We start from the raw sequence: 18,098 nt of genomic DNA, 5'->3' as shown, positions 1-18,098 counted from the left end.
CACTGACTGTATTGTGCCCAAAACAAGGTATGCAGTAGTGACTGAAATTCCTGAGTGGGTATGAATAAACAAGACCACAAAACCCTGTTAAGCATCTCATGAATATTTATTCCTGTCTGATGAGACTAATGAAGTGCAGAAGCTGGTTGCTAAGATGAGTTGTACGGAAGGGACATCTCATTAATTTGAAGGCCAGCCTGCATTGTCAAATTCCTGTAGTAAAAATGTCCTCTCTTGCCATTTCTGGCACAGGATATGAGCCTCTTCTTAGTAGGCCTAGCATGGCTGTTCGCTTTGAAGCCGCTTCATTTTCATTTTCTGTCGTCTTGCTGTTCTGAGTTTCTTGGTTTTTAAGAAACTATCTTCTAATTGGTATAGGAAGTCTTCTATAATTCCAACCTGTGGACAAACATAAAAACAGAAGGGCTGTCAAAAAGAAAAAAAATGTGGCACCCACCACTGTTTGTGGTGTTTTTTGTTAAAAGCATTGCTTTCTCTTCAAAATGCCTTTTTTTTTTAAAAAGGGTACCATTTCTGAGAAGCAAAATTCTATCTCAGAGGCATACAGTGTTTCAGGAGCTAGGTTTCCACCCATTTTCCAGATGGCACCAAGGTCTGAAGATGTAATGCCTAATTTCATTCATAGAAGAAAACTGAGCCCATATGATAGAAAAATCAAACTGGACGTATGCTGCATCTCTTTTAATATGGTTCTTTTCATTGGAAGTTGTCACTGGAAATTAAATTGACATCCTGACCTTTTCAGAATGGCTAAACAACTGCTTTCATTTAAGTTTTAAAAAAGATACCATGTTCACTGGAGCAGTTTGCAATTTCAAGCTCAACCTGAAGTGTTTAACATGTTTTTGTTGACAATTCCTACCATCACTGTATTATTCACCAAGGGATAATCAAAAAAGGACAATATGAATTAACTATAATTAAAAATAATTCAACACAATCACCAACAATAAAATAATCTCCTATAAATCAAGGCAATAAAGCAATAAATAGGCAACACAATTAAACACAACACATTGATCATGCTGTTTGGGTTTGATAGAAATTATATTCATAAAGAATCACAAAACTGTGTCTCAATTATTTTGGCCATTTTATGAGGGAGAATTCACCGGAGAAAGCAATTATATATTTGGAAGAGTTAGCGAGAAAAGGAAACCAGGCCATCAAAGAACATGGTGGCTGGACACCATCAAAGCTGACACCAGCCAGAACAGAGAACAATTCAAAGAAATAGTGCAAGACTGGAAGATGTGGAGAGACCTGGCCCATAGAATCACCAAAAGTCAGACACGACTGAATGGATATCACCACCACTATCCTCCTCCTCCTCCTCCTCCTCCTCCTCCTCCTCCTCCTCCTCCTCCTCCTCCTCCTCCTCCAGATTTGGAAGAAGCTACTGGGAAGGCTATTTTGAGTGACAAGATTTTTTTCCTCTATTGCATTTTCTTCGGCTCTCATATTAATTTTGTTTTCTGAACTGAATAACTATCTGAATAACTGAACTGAATAACTATCTGTCTACCTTTCCATCCATGCAAATAATATATATATATATATATATATATATATATATATATATATATATATATATATATATATATATATATATATATATATATATATATATATATATATATATATATATATATATATATATATATATATATATATATATATATATATATATATATATATATATATATATATATATATATATATATATATATATATATATATATATATATATATATATATATATATATATATATATATTACTTACATAAATTCAAATTGATATTCCCTTATCTAAAAATATAAATGATATTCAAACTGAGGTTAAGCCATAAGAGGAATTATAATATTGCTTTGAGAAGGTAGTTTCTCCAGGGCTATAGAGCGCCACACTTAACTAGGTTGGTTAATGACTTAGAAAATGCAGCCACTCAACATGCTAAATTTGATTAGTGTTAACCTTAATTGGGTTATTTTTGTAGTTTAACATTATGTAAGTATCCAACCTGTTTGATTAGTTCGGTTCAATTTATTGTATGAATCCAGAAAAAAGATTCAATAACAACTGGGGTATGTTTATGAAGGCTATTGCTAAGCACATTGATTTGTGCTTTAGATTGTAAGCCGCCCTGAGTCTTCGGAGAAGGGCGGGATATAAATGGGATTAAAAAAAACACCTGATTGGCAACCTCTATATCCATCTTAATGGTATTTGCTGGTGTGAGACAATTAAGATATTTTATTTCTCTCCAGACATTTTGGGGGATTGCAGCTGAGATGAAGTCACTATAATAGATTCCATTTCAGCTTGGCCCAAGATGTTTTATTATCTAACGGAGAAAGACAAAATGTTATTCCATGCAATTCTATGTGCAAAAACTATTTATATAGCCATCTGGATACTTTTTTTTAACATTGCCTGTCCAATGGACCTAAGAGTGTCAGTTTTAGAATTGTGGACTATTTCAGTGGTGGGATTCAGCCTGTTCGCATCAGTTCGGCAGAACTGGAAGCTAATTTTTTCATGCCCAAGCCCAGAATGGACTTCCGGATGTGTCATCCACACAGAGAACTGGTTGTTCACATATTTGAATCTCACCACTGGACTAGTTGCCTGATATCTAATGTCTGAGCTCTTGATGCTTCCAGGAGCTGCCAACTATGGTGGTCTTCTTGTTCTTCCTATGCCATGTCTATTCTTGATTGAGAAGGCCCTGTACCATTGAACATACCTGAAACAGGTGTATGAGTTACTAGATGCTGCCTTCTATGAGATAGCAGGTATATTACAACAGGGCACAGATATAACAAGGTGGATATGATAGGTATAACAGGGCACAGATAAACCCCCAAGTGGCCTCAATGGTCCCAGAGTGCTAACAACCAGATGACCTCAAAAATTACAATCCTTTCCCTCCCCCTCAGAACCTATCCTTCCATCCCCCTACCATCAGTCACAACTGATGAATCTTCTTGAATGAGAAGTGAAATGTCTTCTTCTTCCTTCTCAATGAAAAAAAAATTAGTTCAGTTGCCTTTTGAAAAAGCACCTTTGAGACAACTATGACATGGATGACTGAGAATCTCCACCGACAAAACAGGTACGTTCATGTGGAAAAAAAATCTATGTGGTTGCTAAGAGTCAACAGTGACTTGATGGCATATGATCGATCAATCACGTTACAAGAACCTGTGTAGATCCTCAGCTTTTCTTTATGAATTAACCACTTTGACTGGCTGCTGTTTAATCATAACATTCCCTGAGCAGGGATGGCATCTTCTCCCTTACCAAAAGTTACGTTTCCCCTCTTGACAAATCGTTAACACACGTGTTTGTACACATACTTTGGTATACAGATGTTTGTGTGTGCTAGATAATGACCCCTTTTGCCTCCTCTTCCCAGCAGCAATTATTGTTTTCCTGATGTGGGACAGACTGATATGGGCGCCTTCATTCGGCTGGTGCACACGCCCACGGAGAATTGATCAGAATGCTATCTTTAAATGACATTGAAAAACAGCCACTTTAAAAGGAAGACATGCTGAGAAAATTAATCTTAAGCAAGTTTTCTTGATAAGAAGAAAATACTGGTGGAAGAGCTGTACTTATAGAATTAAAATGTAGGGAGAAAAATGTGTGTTTCTTCCTGCCCTGGCAAGAACCATTTTTCCCCCCTATTAAATCAGGATGAAGTTCTAAATAAATACATTTTCCTGAGAAACATCTTTCACCAAAGAGTTCAATAAAAGAGTAGAAGATGCAAAACAACGATTCTTGCAGATGTCATCCATCTTGCCCAAGAACAAGTCAATGATTATTTTAATAAGGGGCATATTTAAATGCCTATCTTTTTCTTTACTCCACCTATTTCATGAACAGCTTTGAGACAGAGAGCTGCATCCAGGTGCTCTTCATAAATAACACATGCATTTATATAGATTTATATATTTATCATTCATGTTTATTCATGGGCATCACCATCCTCACAAATGCAGACGGCTACTAAAGGAACCTCAAGATAGCTGAGAATTTGCAATTAATTATTTACCAGACAGCAGCACTTTGATGCTTCTTTTTCCTACTGGACTGTAAACTCTCAATTCCTTTCCTTAAAGTAAATACATTAAATTCAATTAATGAATAAGTCTGCAATCGGTCTGGTATAGCCATATTTTGTGCATGAACTTGCTTGTCTGTGTTACCACAGATTCATATAATATGTGAATCAGTTTGAAGTTTGTTTACCACTGAAGACATAGGGGGGAAAAAAGGGTTTGCAAAAATATTTTCAACAATGTTGTATTTCAGACTGCTATGAAATGCATTTTGAAAATAGTGCTGTTTGTTCCATGGTTTTTTAATATGTATTTGGTATTAAGAGCCAGTTTCCCCCATGTAAAACCACCTATTTGGTTAAAATTTCCATCAGGTTCCGCTCCTGATATCCCTCCTTCCTTATAAGAGATTAGGCAGAATTCCTTTTAAACTGTCCAAAACATTAATTTGTTGCTTGCTTATCATTCTAAATGCAAATTAAAACATTTTTTATTTGTATTAGACTTTGATGAACTGAGTTGTTTGCTGCCAACTCTCTCTCTCTCTCTCTCTCTCTCTCACACACACACACACACACACAGACACAGACAGACAGACAGACAGACAGACACACACACACACACACACACACACACACACACACTCATACTGTAGAAAACTTCAAGGAGATGCTTTGCTTTCATGAAAATTTGCGAAAAGCATCCATCCATTTGAAGCTGCTTTCTGGTGCAACACGTATGCCTATTTCTAAAAATGAACCTGAGTTGATGCACTGAGGGGCTTCATGCTATAGTTCCAGAAGCTTCTTCAGACTCTTCCAGGACAATTACAGGAAGTCCTAGAAGAGTAAGATATGCATAGGACGAGCACTAAAATCTCTTTTGCCTACAGCAATCAGTGGTCAAAGCCTTAGGTAAAGATAAAGGTTTCCCCTGTCCAGTCATGTCTGACTCTAGGGCACGGGTGTCAAACTTGCCACATCACGTGACATGTTGTGACGTATCGTGACTCTTTTTGCATTGCCGGCAATGGGGTGGATGTGGCTTCGGTATGATGAAACTGGCCCGTGGGCCGGCAGTTTGACACCCATGTACTAGGGGGTGGTGTTAATCTCTACGTTTTAACTGATGGAGCCAATGTTGTCCAAAGACATTTCCGTGGTCATGTGGCCAGCATGACTATCTGCCAAGGCACATGGAACACTGTTACCTTCCCACCAAAGTGGAACCTATGTATCTACTCACATTTGCATGCTTTTGAACTGCTACGTTGACAGGAGCTGGGGCAGGTAACGGGAGCTCACTCCATTGCATGATGCTTAGGTCTTGAACCAGGGCTATCAGCTTTCCAGCTGACAGGTTTAGTGTCTTTAACCACTGATCTGTCATGCCCCCTTGGTCAAGGCCTTAGAGTACTGCAAAACACTTCAGAGAGGTGAATGACATTGTCTCTCTACCTTGAACATCACACTGTGTCCATGATGTGAATTGGTTCTTTATCCAGGTAAAATGCAGCTCTCTCACACTGTTTGTTTGAGAGAGCTGCATTTCACCTGGATAAAGAGCCAATTCACATCATGGACACAGTGTGATGTTCAAGGTGGAGAGACAATGCCATTCACCTAAAGGCAGAGATTTTTTCAATTCTACTGTAATAATAATAATAATAATAATAATAATAATAATAATAATAATAATAATAATAATAATAATAATAATAATAATAATAATAATGTTGGAAGGGACCTTGGAGGTCATCTAGTCCAACCCCCTGCTCAGGCAGGAAACCCTATACCATTTCAGACAAACAGCTATCCAGTCTCTTCTTAAAAACTTTCAGTGTTGGAGCATTCACCACTTCTGGAGGCAGGTTGTTTCACTGGTTAATTGTTCTAACTGTCAGGAAGTTTCTCTTTAGTTCCAGGTTGCTTCTCTCTTTGGTTAGTTTCCATCCATTGCTTCTTGTCCTGCCTTTAGGTGCTTTGGAGAATAGCTTGAGTCCCTCTTCTTTGTGGCAGCCTCTGAGATATTGGAACACTGCTATCATGTCCCCCCTCGTCCTTCTCTTCATACCCAATTCCACCAACTGTTCCTTATATTTTTCAGCCTCCAGTCCCCTAATCATCTTTGTTGCTCTTCTCTGTACTGAGCCTCAACATCTTTTTTTTGTGGTGAAAAAAATTGGATGCAGTATTCCAAGTGTGGCCTTACCAAGACATTGTAAAGTGGTATTAATACTTCATGTGATCTTGTTTCTATCCCTCTGTTAATGCAGCCTAGCACTGTGTTGGCTTTTTTTGGCAGCTGCAGCACACTGCTGGCTCATATTTAAGTGATTGTCCACTAGGACTCCGAGATCCTTCTCACAGTTACTACTATTGAGCAAGGTACCTCCTATACTATACCTGTACATTTGGTACATTTGATAAAATGGTTGAGTATAGTGTCTTTAGCATCTAAGAAAAATGAACTTGGCTGCCCAATTGTTCCTGCCAAAAGTTGCCCTATTTCTTTGAAAACCATATGTCTATTCTACCAGTACTACATGTTTTCAGGTAAGGCCCTTGAACCCGTAGTTCTTCCCAGTGGCTACATCTTTTCTGTGCTTACATTGCTGCCTGCCTGCCACAAGATAGGAAGCTGGATACCTGCCACAATCAGAGACATGCAAACTTAGGTAGAATGTTCAGAAGCAAAGAGTCCTATAGCTGTAAAGCAATCAAGGCTTGTCATGAGTTGGGACCAGGAATCTGATGAACAAATGACAAATCCAAGAGACACAGCGAGGTGGAATCATGGCCCAACAAGATAAACATGGCAGAGCTGAGGCTTGAAAAGTTGTTCGGAGTGAGGCCAATAAATAAGTCATGCTGAGCCACCAGATGCACAGCCAAGGTACACTACTCATTAGAGCCTGCTCTCCTGCCAGCCTGGTTCTTGGCCAATCTATCTGACCTGTGGAGCTCAATTCTCTGTGGCTGTATTTTTAATGTATGCCACTGCTTGGGACAGGGTTGGTGAACCTCAAAGTCCGAGAAGCTCTTAGTGAGTTCAGACTAGGACTTGTGGAACTTTCTGGATTTGCTTCAACCAGAGTAGAGTTACTGCTGGAACTAGCCTTTCAGGAATTATTAGAAGCTCCTGGATCTATTCCCTCCTTTTCATCATCGGAAACAACTCACCCAAACTGTAAAAAACATTACTATGATTTATTCAATGTGTATGGCTGCACATCTCATTTAAGAACCTGGATGGCTCACAATGTATGGAATCACCACTTTTCTTTGAGGTACTGGAATGGAAACTGAGGTGCAGTGATTGTCCTCTCCATTTCCATTGCTGCATTATTCACACTGAAAGCCTCAGATCATGAGGGTGGGACCCACAATGTCCCTCCTTGTGAGACAAGGTATAATGTTGTGTTATCCTGGAAGGAAGACAGGAGTTCGGCTGTGAGTCCATTCAGGTGGACTAATATCTGGTGATACTAGACTAGCTTTGCAGAATAGACAATTTGCACCACCTCTTTAGAGCAAAACGATCCTTGTAACCATCCAACATTTTGGCTGTATTGTAATTGAACTGCACACGTGTGTCTGAAAAAAATGCACCCATCTGTAGAAGAAAGCCCAGAAGTCCACATTGGAACGCAGGATCTACCTGTCTGAATTCCAAAGTAAGTTAATTCAAAGTCATGTTGGGCAGCTAGATGGATGATTTTAAGGGACTATTTTGAGAAACAAATGGGAGGGGGGGACTGTTGGTAATTTTCATTTCTTCCTGTGCCATTTTCTTAATACTTCTTTCTTATTGCCTTATCATTAGCAATGGCTGCCATATTTGGGCCTCCGGACTGCAACTCCGATCCTTTCCATCTATTATGGATGATGGGAACAGTAGTCCAGCCCCCTCCAAGTAGCAACAATATTTCTTGTACTCTATCTTTCTTACTCGGGTTATAGCATTACTGTATTTCCTCACTCAGTCTCTTCCTTCAAACCTCCTAAGCTTTGTGCTTCAACTGAAGAGTTTGCTCTTCCTATTTTGAATACCACTTTGTCCCTTTGCAGTTGAAGCAAATGGGTAGAGCTCTGAATTGGGTCGTATTTTTAAACTGAAGACAAATGCAGTTTTGTAATATGCTAGTAAGGAAGCTGGAACAGGATGATATTGCTTCCATCTTGTAATACTGGGCCATGTCATAGTAATTTTTTTAATGTCTACAAGGCCTTATGTCCCATCTAATTTTTAAAGTTTTTCTGATGCTTTGTCCATAAACAAAATAGGACATTTGCATGCTTCAAAGCAAAACATTTATAAATGGAATAACAGAGTTGGAGGTCTTCTAGTCCAACCTCATACCATTTCAGACAAGTGACAATCTTGTCTCTTCCTAACAACTTCCAGTGATGAAGTACACACAACTTCTGAAGGTAATCTCTTCCACTGGTTAATTGTTTTCACTGGTAGGAAATTTTTCCTTAGTTCTAGGTTGCTTCTCTCCTTGATTAGCTTCTATCCATTAGTTCTTGTTCTGCCTTCAGAACCCCCTCTTCTTTGTGGAAACCCCTCAAATATTGCTATCATGTCACCCTAGTCCTTGTTTGCATTAAATTAGACATACCCAATTTCTCCAACCATTCTTCATGTTTTAGCCTTCAGTCCTTTCACCATCTTTGTTGCTCTTCTCTGCATCTTTCTAGGGCAGGGGTCTCCAAACTTGGCCCTTTTATGACTTGTGGACTTCAACTCCCAGAATTCCTCAGCCAGCATGCCTAGCTGAGGAATTCTGGGAGTTGAAGTCCACAAGTCATAAAAGGGCTAAGTTTGAAGACCCCTGTTTTAGAGTCTGGACATCTTTTTGATATCACGGCGACCAAAACAGAATGAAATATTCCAAGTGTGGTCTTATACCAAGCCTTAAACTTTAATTCTACAATCTTTCCGGAAAGGTGAAATGAATAATATAGAATGGCCCAACTCTTGTATTCTTGATTCATAACATGATTTGCTCAGCCTGATCATAGGAAAGAAATGGATTTATTAGCTATCTTATAACCTTTTCATTTATTGGCACCAGAATAGAGCCCTTAAAAGATTATAATGTTAGAGACCAAGGATGTTTGGGGTTGTGGTGATCCTGAATTTACATTAAAAACGGTGGGGCTTTTATTTTATGGTTGCTACTCCCATCTTGACTATCTTAACCCTTCCTCTAAATTTATCTGCTAGGGACCCACATTAAATTAAAACCATTTATTTTTGTGTTTTTGTCTCATCTGTTAAAATGAGGACTGAGAGGTGCTTATATAATTAAACTAAAAATAACCAATTAGCACATGACTAGAGAGGGGAGATGCCCATACACACAAACCCATGTAACAGACGATAGTTTGGGCTCCATTTCCCCAAATCCCCTGTTAGTATTCTGGTTCCAGAGTTCTGGGCTTGTAGCCCTTGTGCATTCAAAGGTCACCAGGTTTAGAAAGTCTGCATTAGATGGGGGAAAAAAAACAAACGAAAGAACAAAATAGACAGAGACGCACACAGTGTAACCGAAACTAAGCAGTTATCGTTCTTGTCCCTGTTCACGGATTTTTGCTTCTGCCTCTGCATTTGATTTTTTTTATATATATATAAAAAGAGAAAGCTGGGGAAGAGAACGTCAGCCCTTCTGTCTTTTGGCCTTTTTTAAAAAGTTGCCAGTCTGACTGCCTTTGAAAGAAAAAAGAAATCATCATCAGAACTATAGTATGACAGGAAATGCCAGGTTCTTTGTAGGGTTGAGGCTGTTGTTTTGTGGAAAAGCACTTAAAGTGTGAGACCTGGATGTCAGCTCAAAGAGACGCATTTGGCAGAGAGCAAAGGAAGAGATACCAGAAAGCAGGTCTTCACTTGCACCTGCCAATGCTGCTGTCACAAAGGCCAAGCTCTTTGCGCTGAAAGTGTTCTGGCTTCAAATGAAGCTGAAGATAAGCAAATGCTGGCCTTTGGCCCTTAAACCCTTGCTGTGTGTGTCCAATCCCCTCGTGAATATCTCTGGATGAGAACAGACAAGGCCCTTCCAGTGATGGCACCTATTCATCCGATGCTTTGGCCACTCCATTATCTCAATGTCCTTTTTATTTTCCAGTGTTGCTACACTGTGCAATTTGGCTTTATTTTCATGCGGTTAAGTGCCCCAGTCGGACTCGTGGGCTCCCAAATTCATTTTTTTTCAGATTCTTTCCCAAAGCAACTGCAATATTTCAGATGCTGGCAATACAGATTATTGCTTGACAATAGAGATTATACCATTTTGAGGAAAAAGAGAGAGAGGCGGCAGCCAAGCCCGTGATATATTTTTCCCAATTTGCATCAACCTCAACTCTTCAACAAACAAGAAATTAGTCCCTCTAAGCCAGGGTTGTCAAAACTGCCGGCCTGCGGGCCGGATGCATCATCCAGAAGCTGCACCCATCCCGTTGCCGGCAATGGAAAAACCATCCTGATACGTTGCATGACGTCACATGACGTCGTGAGTTTGACATGTCTGCTCTAAGCCTTGGAAATGAAAAGGTCATCTACCATTGTTCTAGGAACAGGGAACAAGTCATTTATCTAAGCAGCTGATAGTGTCTTCTCTCATTCATTGGGGAAACCATTTTCCATCTCTTCACTGTCCAGCAATGCATGAATATAATCTCCAAGGTACTTATAAATATCCTAAAAATCTTCCTTGTACTTCCAAATGAAGTAAAACCAAATGTCTACTGAAATCAAATGAAATCGGATGACTTTGATGACAAATTGAAGGTTTTGCAAGGTCATGTGACATTTCATTTGAGTTTTTTGTTTGTTCATTTCTCAATTGTATCATGTCACTTTCTTCATGGATGCCAGAATACAAGTTGTTCATTCTTACAGCCCATGTTCCTTTAAACTGGTTACATGTTTAGGGTTACAGATATCCATCCCCAACAAACAATACCAATAAAAGAGACTATTTGTAACTCAGGGTTAAAATGAGGGGTCCTTGGTGCTCTCTGAGCTTGGTCGTTTTCTTGTAGATGTTTCATTATCCAAACTAGATAACACCATAAATGCATCAGTGCAAGCACTGATGATGTAACCTACTCAGGTAATGAAATGTCTGCAAGAAAATAACCAAGCTCAGAGAGCATCAAGGATCCCCCCCTCAAGAAATGGTACCTAAAGTTGTAAAGATCAAATCCTTAAGAAGTTATTTAACCTTATGAGGCTCTACACTGCTTTGGTGATAAACAGCACGTATATATATTTGATATAAGCAGTGCTTTTTTTGTAAAAAAAAAAAAAGGTGCCAGAACTCATACACATCATACAATCCGCCTTGCCTACCCTACAAGGTTTACCTTTGTAGTTGGAAAAAAAAAACCCTTCAATTTTTAGTGTATCTAAAAGACTAGGATTTTGCTCAAGGCAACTCTGGAAAATCCGTCAAATAAAGGTGCCGGAACTCCATTCCAGTGTGTTCTATGACAAAAAAAGAGCCCTGGATATAAGAAGTATAGATATATTGACGAAGGAGAGAAAGTTGGAAAAAGCTGTTGAGCACAGCATAAGAGCCATTAGGATGTTGTACTTACAATGATGAATTAAGCAGGAATGGTCTGGTTCAAATCACCACTAAGCTCTGAAATGCAGGGGATAACAGCAAGCAATCCCTTATTTCCAAACCAAATCTCAGATAATTCATGGACATTAAAGCTGGCATGTTAGAAATGGGAATTTTAATTCTTTCCAGATGTTAAGGGAAGCCGATGGTTTCAGAAACTGAGTGGCCAAGCATGCATTAGAAGGCCTTAAAAACCCCCCACCCCTCCATGGAATGCACGTCCCAGGTACGGGTGTCCACGCTGATGAAGAAGTCAAGAGAGACCCTATGAGCATACAGCCATATCTATGCCTATTTGTATGTATAGCACACCACAGGAAAAAGAGGTGAGGCTTTGCTCATATCACAGCAGGTGCCTTCTTGACTTTGACTCCTCTCTTTGCACCACCTCTTTCTACTTCAGAAAAAGAATCAAGATTTCTCCCCTCAGCCAGCTTTTGTTCTATTTGTAAGACATTTTTAATCAGTTTTTAATATTGTGCCTTATTGGAGGTTGTGAGGGAAAAGGGGGGAAATGGTGCTAGGGTTAGGCCCTGAGTTTGTACAATCTCTCATACAAACTCAAGCATTTTGCTCACTCAAGAGGCCAAGACTTGGCAATTAAACCATGGTTGCTGGTTGGTAGCCTGAATCAAATGTCTCAGTTGACACAGATATTTGACTTTGCCCTGGAGGTTGTTTCAGGCTTCAGATACCTCCTGCCGATTGAAACAGATGTTCTGTGGTGAAGGTTGTCCCTTTCCCATAGAATACCTGCTTGGTGCCAGGTTCTAAGTGCTATTGAAGCTCTCTCAAAACATAAAAAAATTAAGCAATTTTTTGGGGGGGTTATAAATGGCATGAAATATGTAAACAGATAATGGGTTTTAAGCAGTTTATTCCTTGCCCTATTTAATCTGATATTAAATCCCATACATTTTTATGTCACCTATAAATTTTCCTTGGCACTTCAGATTTTTGCACTGACAGCTCATACTGTAACTGCAAACCCTGTTGGCTTTTGAAAGACAGAGGTTGAACTTGAAGGCTATTGGGAATAGTTCTGAACCCAGGAATGGAAGAGGAAAGCAGTCTTTTTGGCATAAGTAAATTGATGAGGCATTGAAAATTGATCAAGGAAATTTAGATCTAAACTGCACTTTTTCTACTTAAATTATGCTACGAATTGTCTCATGCAGAAAGCATGAAGTTAGTTTACATATTTTGTGAGTCTGTAAAATCTGCTTTGACTGTCAAAAGATCTAGAAATTGAGGAAGTCCTCACAGATAATTCTTGGGTTTAGTAATCCATAATCTATCCGGACTTTGCCATTAAATGGGAAGCCGCAGGTGCTTACAAGAAAATAAGAACTATTAAGTATCAGATTGTTATTAAAGACTAGATTAAACAGAGAATTAAACAGAGAAAATCAATTATTCATAACAGAGAAGTCAAATAATTTACAGCATCTATTTTATTTCAGTGGGCATTGCTTAATTAGTGTCCCAAATGATGTATTTTAATTTGCTCTTTCTTTGTGCTCTTTACTGTACTATTGAACTGTTGCTATGGATTTCTTGCTGTTTTTAGAACTCTACTTAGCTTATTTTTGTAGTTTTGTCCTATATGTTGCCAAATGTATGCACATATTTCCATCTGTTCCATGGAGCTTTTAAACATACAAAGTGCGATACAACTTTATCCTCTTTCATCGTGCCTCTTCTACAGCTGGTACTTGACTTACAATCACTTGTTTAATGACTGTTCAAAGTTACAAGGCATTGAAAAAAAATAACTTAAAATCTGCCCTCCCATTTACGACCAACACAGCATCTTCACAGTCATATGATCAAAATTTGGGTGCTTGGCAATTACAGAATAACTGAAAAACAGAGTTGGAAGGGACCATGGAGGTCTTCTAGTCCAACCCTCTACTCAAGCAGGAGACCCTATACCATTTCAGACAAATGGTTGTCCAATCTCTCCTTAAAAGTCTGCAATGTTGGAGCACCCACAACTTCTGGAGGCAAGTTGTCCCACTGATTAATTGTTCTAATTGTCAGGAAATTTCTCCTTAGTTCTAGGTTGCTTCTCTCCTTGATTACTTTCCATCCGTTGCTTCTTGTCCTGCCTTCGGGCGCTTTGGAGAATAGCTTGACTCCTTCTTCTTTGTGGCAGCCCCTGAGATATTGGAACACTGCTATCATGTCACCCCTCTTCCTTCTCTTCATTAAACTAGACATACTCAATTCCTGCAACCATTCTTCATATGTTTTAGCCTTCAGTTCCCTAATCATATTTGTTGTTCTTCTGTGCACTCTTTCTAAAGTTTTAATATCTTTTTTACAATAAGTGGCATGTATTAAGACTGTTGCAGCATCCCAGGGTCATGTGACCATCATTTGTGACTTTCCTAGCTGACTTCCAACTAGCAAAGTCAATGGGGCAAAGCAGATTTGCTTAATCTCATGATTTACTTAATAACAAAAATGGTAATAAAATTGGATAAGACGCACTTAATAACTGTCTTGATGGAAATTCTGATCCCAGTGTGGTTCTATGTTGAGGAATACCTGTAGGTGTTTTTTTTAAAAAAAATGCAGCATATTTTTTTTCCAAGGCGGTAACCAACCCCTAGGCTGCATGCTCATCTGTGATCCCCAAGCAGGTCAGTGGAGCCAGTTACTCTTCCAAAAGACCTGGAAGATTAAATTAAGATTACAAAATTGGGAAAAAAAGACTTATGAAGAAAACTGCATGGATATCCCTCAAACAGATGCACTCAATTCTCAGAATTTCCTGCAAAAATTGTTTTTGTTGCAGGTTCTGGGAATTGAAGTCCACACAAAGTGAACTTGAAGTTCATTTATTTGGTGGGTGCCCAGATCAGAGAAGGCTTTATTAAACCCTAATCTGAGGATTTGAGTCTACCCTGTCCATTTCAGAAAGATGACCACTACCCTGACCTTACTGGCTCTTGACAATAAAGGAAGTGTAGTGAAGACTTGTCCACATTCAAACTTCTACCTCTCAATTTCTGTCTTGCAAGAGAAGGAAGCAACTGGAAGATCTGGGAAGTCAGAAAGTCCAAGTCAGTGTTTCTCAACCTCAGCAACTTTAAGCTGTGTGGACTTCAACTCCCAGAATTCCCAAGCAGTCTTGTATCCAGATATCTAGACCAGGGATGTCAAACTGCCGGCCGGATGTGTCATGGCAAAACCGTGCCCACCCCATTGCCGGCAATGGAGAAAAAAGTCACGATATGTCATGACACATCACGTGACATTGAGAGTTTGACACCCCTGATCTAGACATAAAATAAGGCTTGCTGTTTCATTTGAGAAAATATGCGGCTCTGATGTCAGGCTGCTTAAGTGAGCAGAATGTCTCCCAGAGGGATGAAAGATTTTTTTAAAGAAAAATTTACATTTGCTATTAACATCTTCATTTTTTAAAAAAAGAGTTATTTCTTCACTAGGGTTATTAGGATTACTGTTGGTAATAAATATGTATTATCCAAAGTGTGGTTAGAATATCTTTATATATTCAAACTGATAGCCCTTTTTCCTCTTTTAGATGTGTCACAGAATTGTTAGGACAGATCACTGGTATCTCTCTCCTTTCTGTGTGACACCAAAGAATCTTAAAATGACTGTCATTCACGCATTTCAGGGAAATAGTTATAAATCACTCTCTAAATTGCCAAGTGACCCGCCAGTTAATTATTTAGCATCATATGTTAATTCTAAATTGATACAGAAAAGGAGATTATCGGTGGTTTATTTAGTCATGAGAAGAGGAGCCACACACATTTAACCAAGGTGATATATTAGTCTGTGATAGACAAAATGAAGATATTAAAAAAGTTACATATTTTCTCTTCATTTGAGATGCCAGCTAGTTTTCCACTTATTTTAATTTTCAGGGGATAGGGCAGAGAAGGAATGTCTCCTGGCCCCCAGCTGGCATTCCTTGGCTGACAGGACCTTTAAAATGCCCAGTGTCTTGGATTGAATTGCATGGTTGGAAATGATTGTGAGAATATGGTCCCTTAGGTAAAAAGGTAAAAGTAAAAGTAAAGGCTCTTGTCTGACTCTAGGGGGCAGTTCTCATCTCCGTTTCCTAGCTGAGGGAGCCAGCGTTGTCTGAAGACATTTCTGTGGTCATGTGGCCAGCATGATTATATGATGAGGCATACAGAATGCTATTATCTTCCCACCGAAGTGGTACCTATTTATCTGCTTGCATTTGCATGCTTTCATCTGCTAGGTTGGCAGGAGCTGGGGCAAGAACAGGAACTCACACTGTCTCACGGAGCTTGGGTCTCAAAATGACAACCTTCCAGTCAACAAACTCAATATCTAACTGCTAGGCCACTGAGACCCCTCTCCCTTAGGTAACCAGGGACCTTAAAACTGGCAACCAGCACTTGGAGCTGCACTTGGCAATCAATGCAGCTCATGAAGCAGTGATGTCACATGTGTCAAATATCTGACATTATTTATGACCTGTGCAACTACATTTTTCACCAGCTGAAGTTTCCAAATGCTCTTCCAGGCAGCCCCATGTAGAGCACATTGCAGTAATCCAGAGGAGAGATCATGAGGCTGTGGGAAGTCACACACCCCCCCCCACAGAAAGAAATATTTTTGGAAATATTAAAATCCCCAAAGGATTTTAAAGGCAGAAACCCCCCCACCCCAAGTCTCTCTGCCCCAAACAGAAACCAGGTCTGCAGAAATGCAGATGTGATAATCTTGGCAGAAAGATTGGAGTCAGGAAGCTGGGATTTGAAAGAAAAATCCCTAGAATCAACAATCCCTCACACCAAAAAATACAAGTCATTAGCGACAGCCCCAGGGAAGCAGGATATGACCTTTGGGACATAATAAGATTAACCCACCACCATCAGAATACCAGAAAGGCACACTCAGACTCAGGTCAAAGTTCATGCCACAAGAACAACTCCGAACAAAAGGCTCCAGAGGATATAAAAACCCACTTCCTACACATGTGGTCAGCTTTACCAGAGCCATATTTCTGTCTGGTTCTCCTCTTCAATAAATTGCAACCTTCTTTCTAAAGCAGTCTCTATGTTCTTTATTCCCGCCTTGGACTGGACCCGGATGAAGATTGTTCTTTCAACAGGCATAAGTAACTGTGAGCAAAGCCTCATGATCCAGGAATAGGCACAACTGAAGCACAACCTTAAGATGTGCAAAAGCCCTTCCTGGCTACAGCTACCATTTTTTTAGATGAAGGATGTTTCTGATGGCATCGGGACAAGGTGAAATAGCTTCTCCTTACTTTAATTCCTACACAAATTTAAGATATGTGAACTTCAACTCCCAGAATTTCCCAACCAGCATGCTGGCTGAGGAGTTGTGGGACTTGAAGTCCACACATCTAAAATGTTGCCAAGCTTGGAAAACATTGCATTAAAGAAATTGGTGTGCAACACGGCATTGTACAAGAGAAAATGGTTTGCAAAAACTGATAATTAGGCCCCAAGCCCCTACATTTATGCATTTCTACAATTTTAAAGTTGCTTTCTAATGCTAAAAAACAAATCCCTAACTGCAGGCAAAAATATGTTTGGAGGAATATGCTCAAAATGCATGTTATTTCCCCACTTCTCTTAGCACACCCTTTCTGGAAGAAAACACACAGGGAAAAGAAACAGCTAAGGGAACAACCTACCAATTAGCAGGTACAGGAATGAGCCAAATTGAATATATAAACTAAAGAATGAGAAACAAAGAGAAATTGAAATGGACCGATCAGTGAAAATGAAAACCTGAGTAAAACCAAGTTGATGGGTCTGACCGTTCCTAACATAGGACTCCTTACTTGATGCTACTATCATTTTTAAAAATCAGCAGCAATTGTGCAGGATAATGGCAAAACTGCAGTTAATATGCTTAATTTGGCTTTGAAAGATAACAAGGCGCAAGCTTGCTAGACCTCTGCAGCTAATACACTGAACTTGTGGCTAGTGTATTTTTGGGTATTACAGAGTAAACAGGAACGTCCCCCACATCACTTTATCTATCTGTTAAACAGGTTGCTTGTTTACCACACTGTATTTCATTGCTTTGCAACCTTCTCTTGATTTGATTGTCAAGGATGCAGTGGCAAAAAAAATATGCATCAGCATGGGAATTGGGGAGCTTTGCTCTTCTCCGACTACCATTTTCTCAATCTAAATTTATGCCAATGTTCCTGTAGAGCCTTTGCTTAAAAGAGAAAGGTAAATATGTCATGCTTTTAAAAAATGACTTTTAAATATTCCCCACTCTAAAAAACCCCCCATGTTTTAAAAATCAAACTTTAAGAAATTGTTCAAGTCATTGCATCCTTTTTAGTAACAAAGTCTCTTTTCAGATTTCC

General features: G+C 39.2%; 1 protein-coding gene across 1 annotated transcript in view; it reads right to left on the bottom strand.

Moving 5' to 3' along the window:
• Positions 1–276: 276 nt before the first annotated feature.
• Positions 277–18,098, bottom strand: part of SPATA16 (spermatogenesis associated 16) — a gene marked incomplete at both ends in the record, with an annotated part of 188,992 nt that continues 171,170 nt past the window's right edge. The window contains one exon of the mRNA XM_081328733.1: positions 277–399. Within this exon, the coding sequence (XP_081184859.1) occupies positions 277–399 (123 nt within the window). The remainder of the gene's footprint in view (positions 400–18,098) is intronic.

Source organism: Vipera berus (assembly GCF_964194415.1).
Source record: "Vipera berus genome assembly, chromosome: 5".
NCBI lineage: Eukaryota > Metazoa > Chordata > Lepidosauria > Squamata > Viperidae > Vipera > Vipera berus.
The sequence above is the reverse complement of the archived record's forward strand: the minus strand, read 5'-3'. Positions and strand labels throughout refer to the sequence as shown.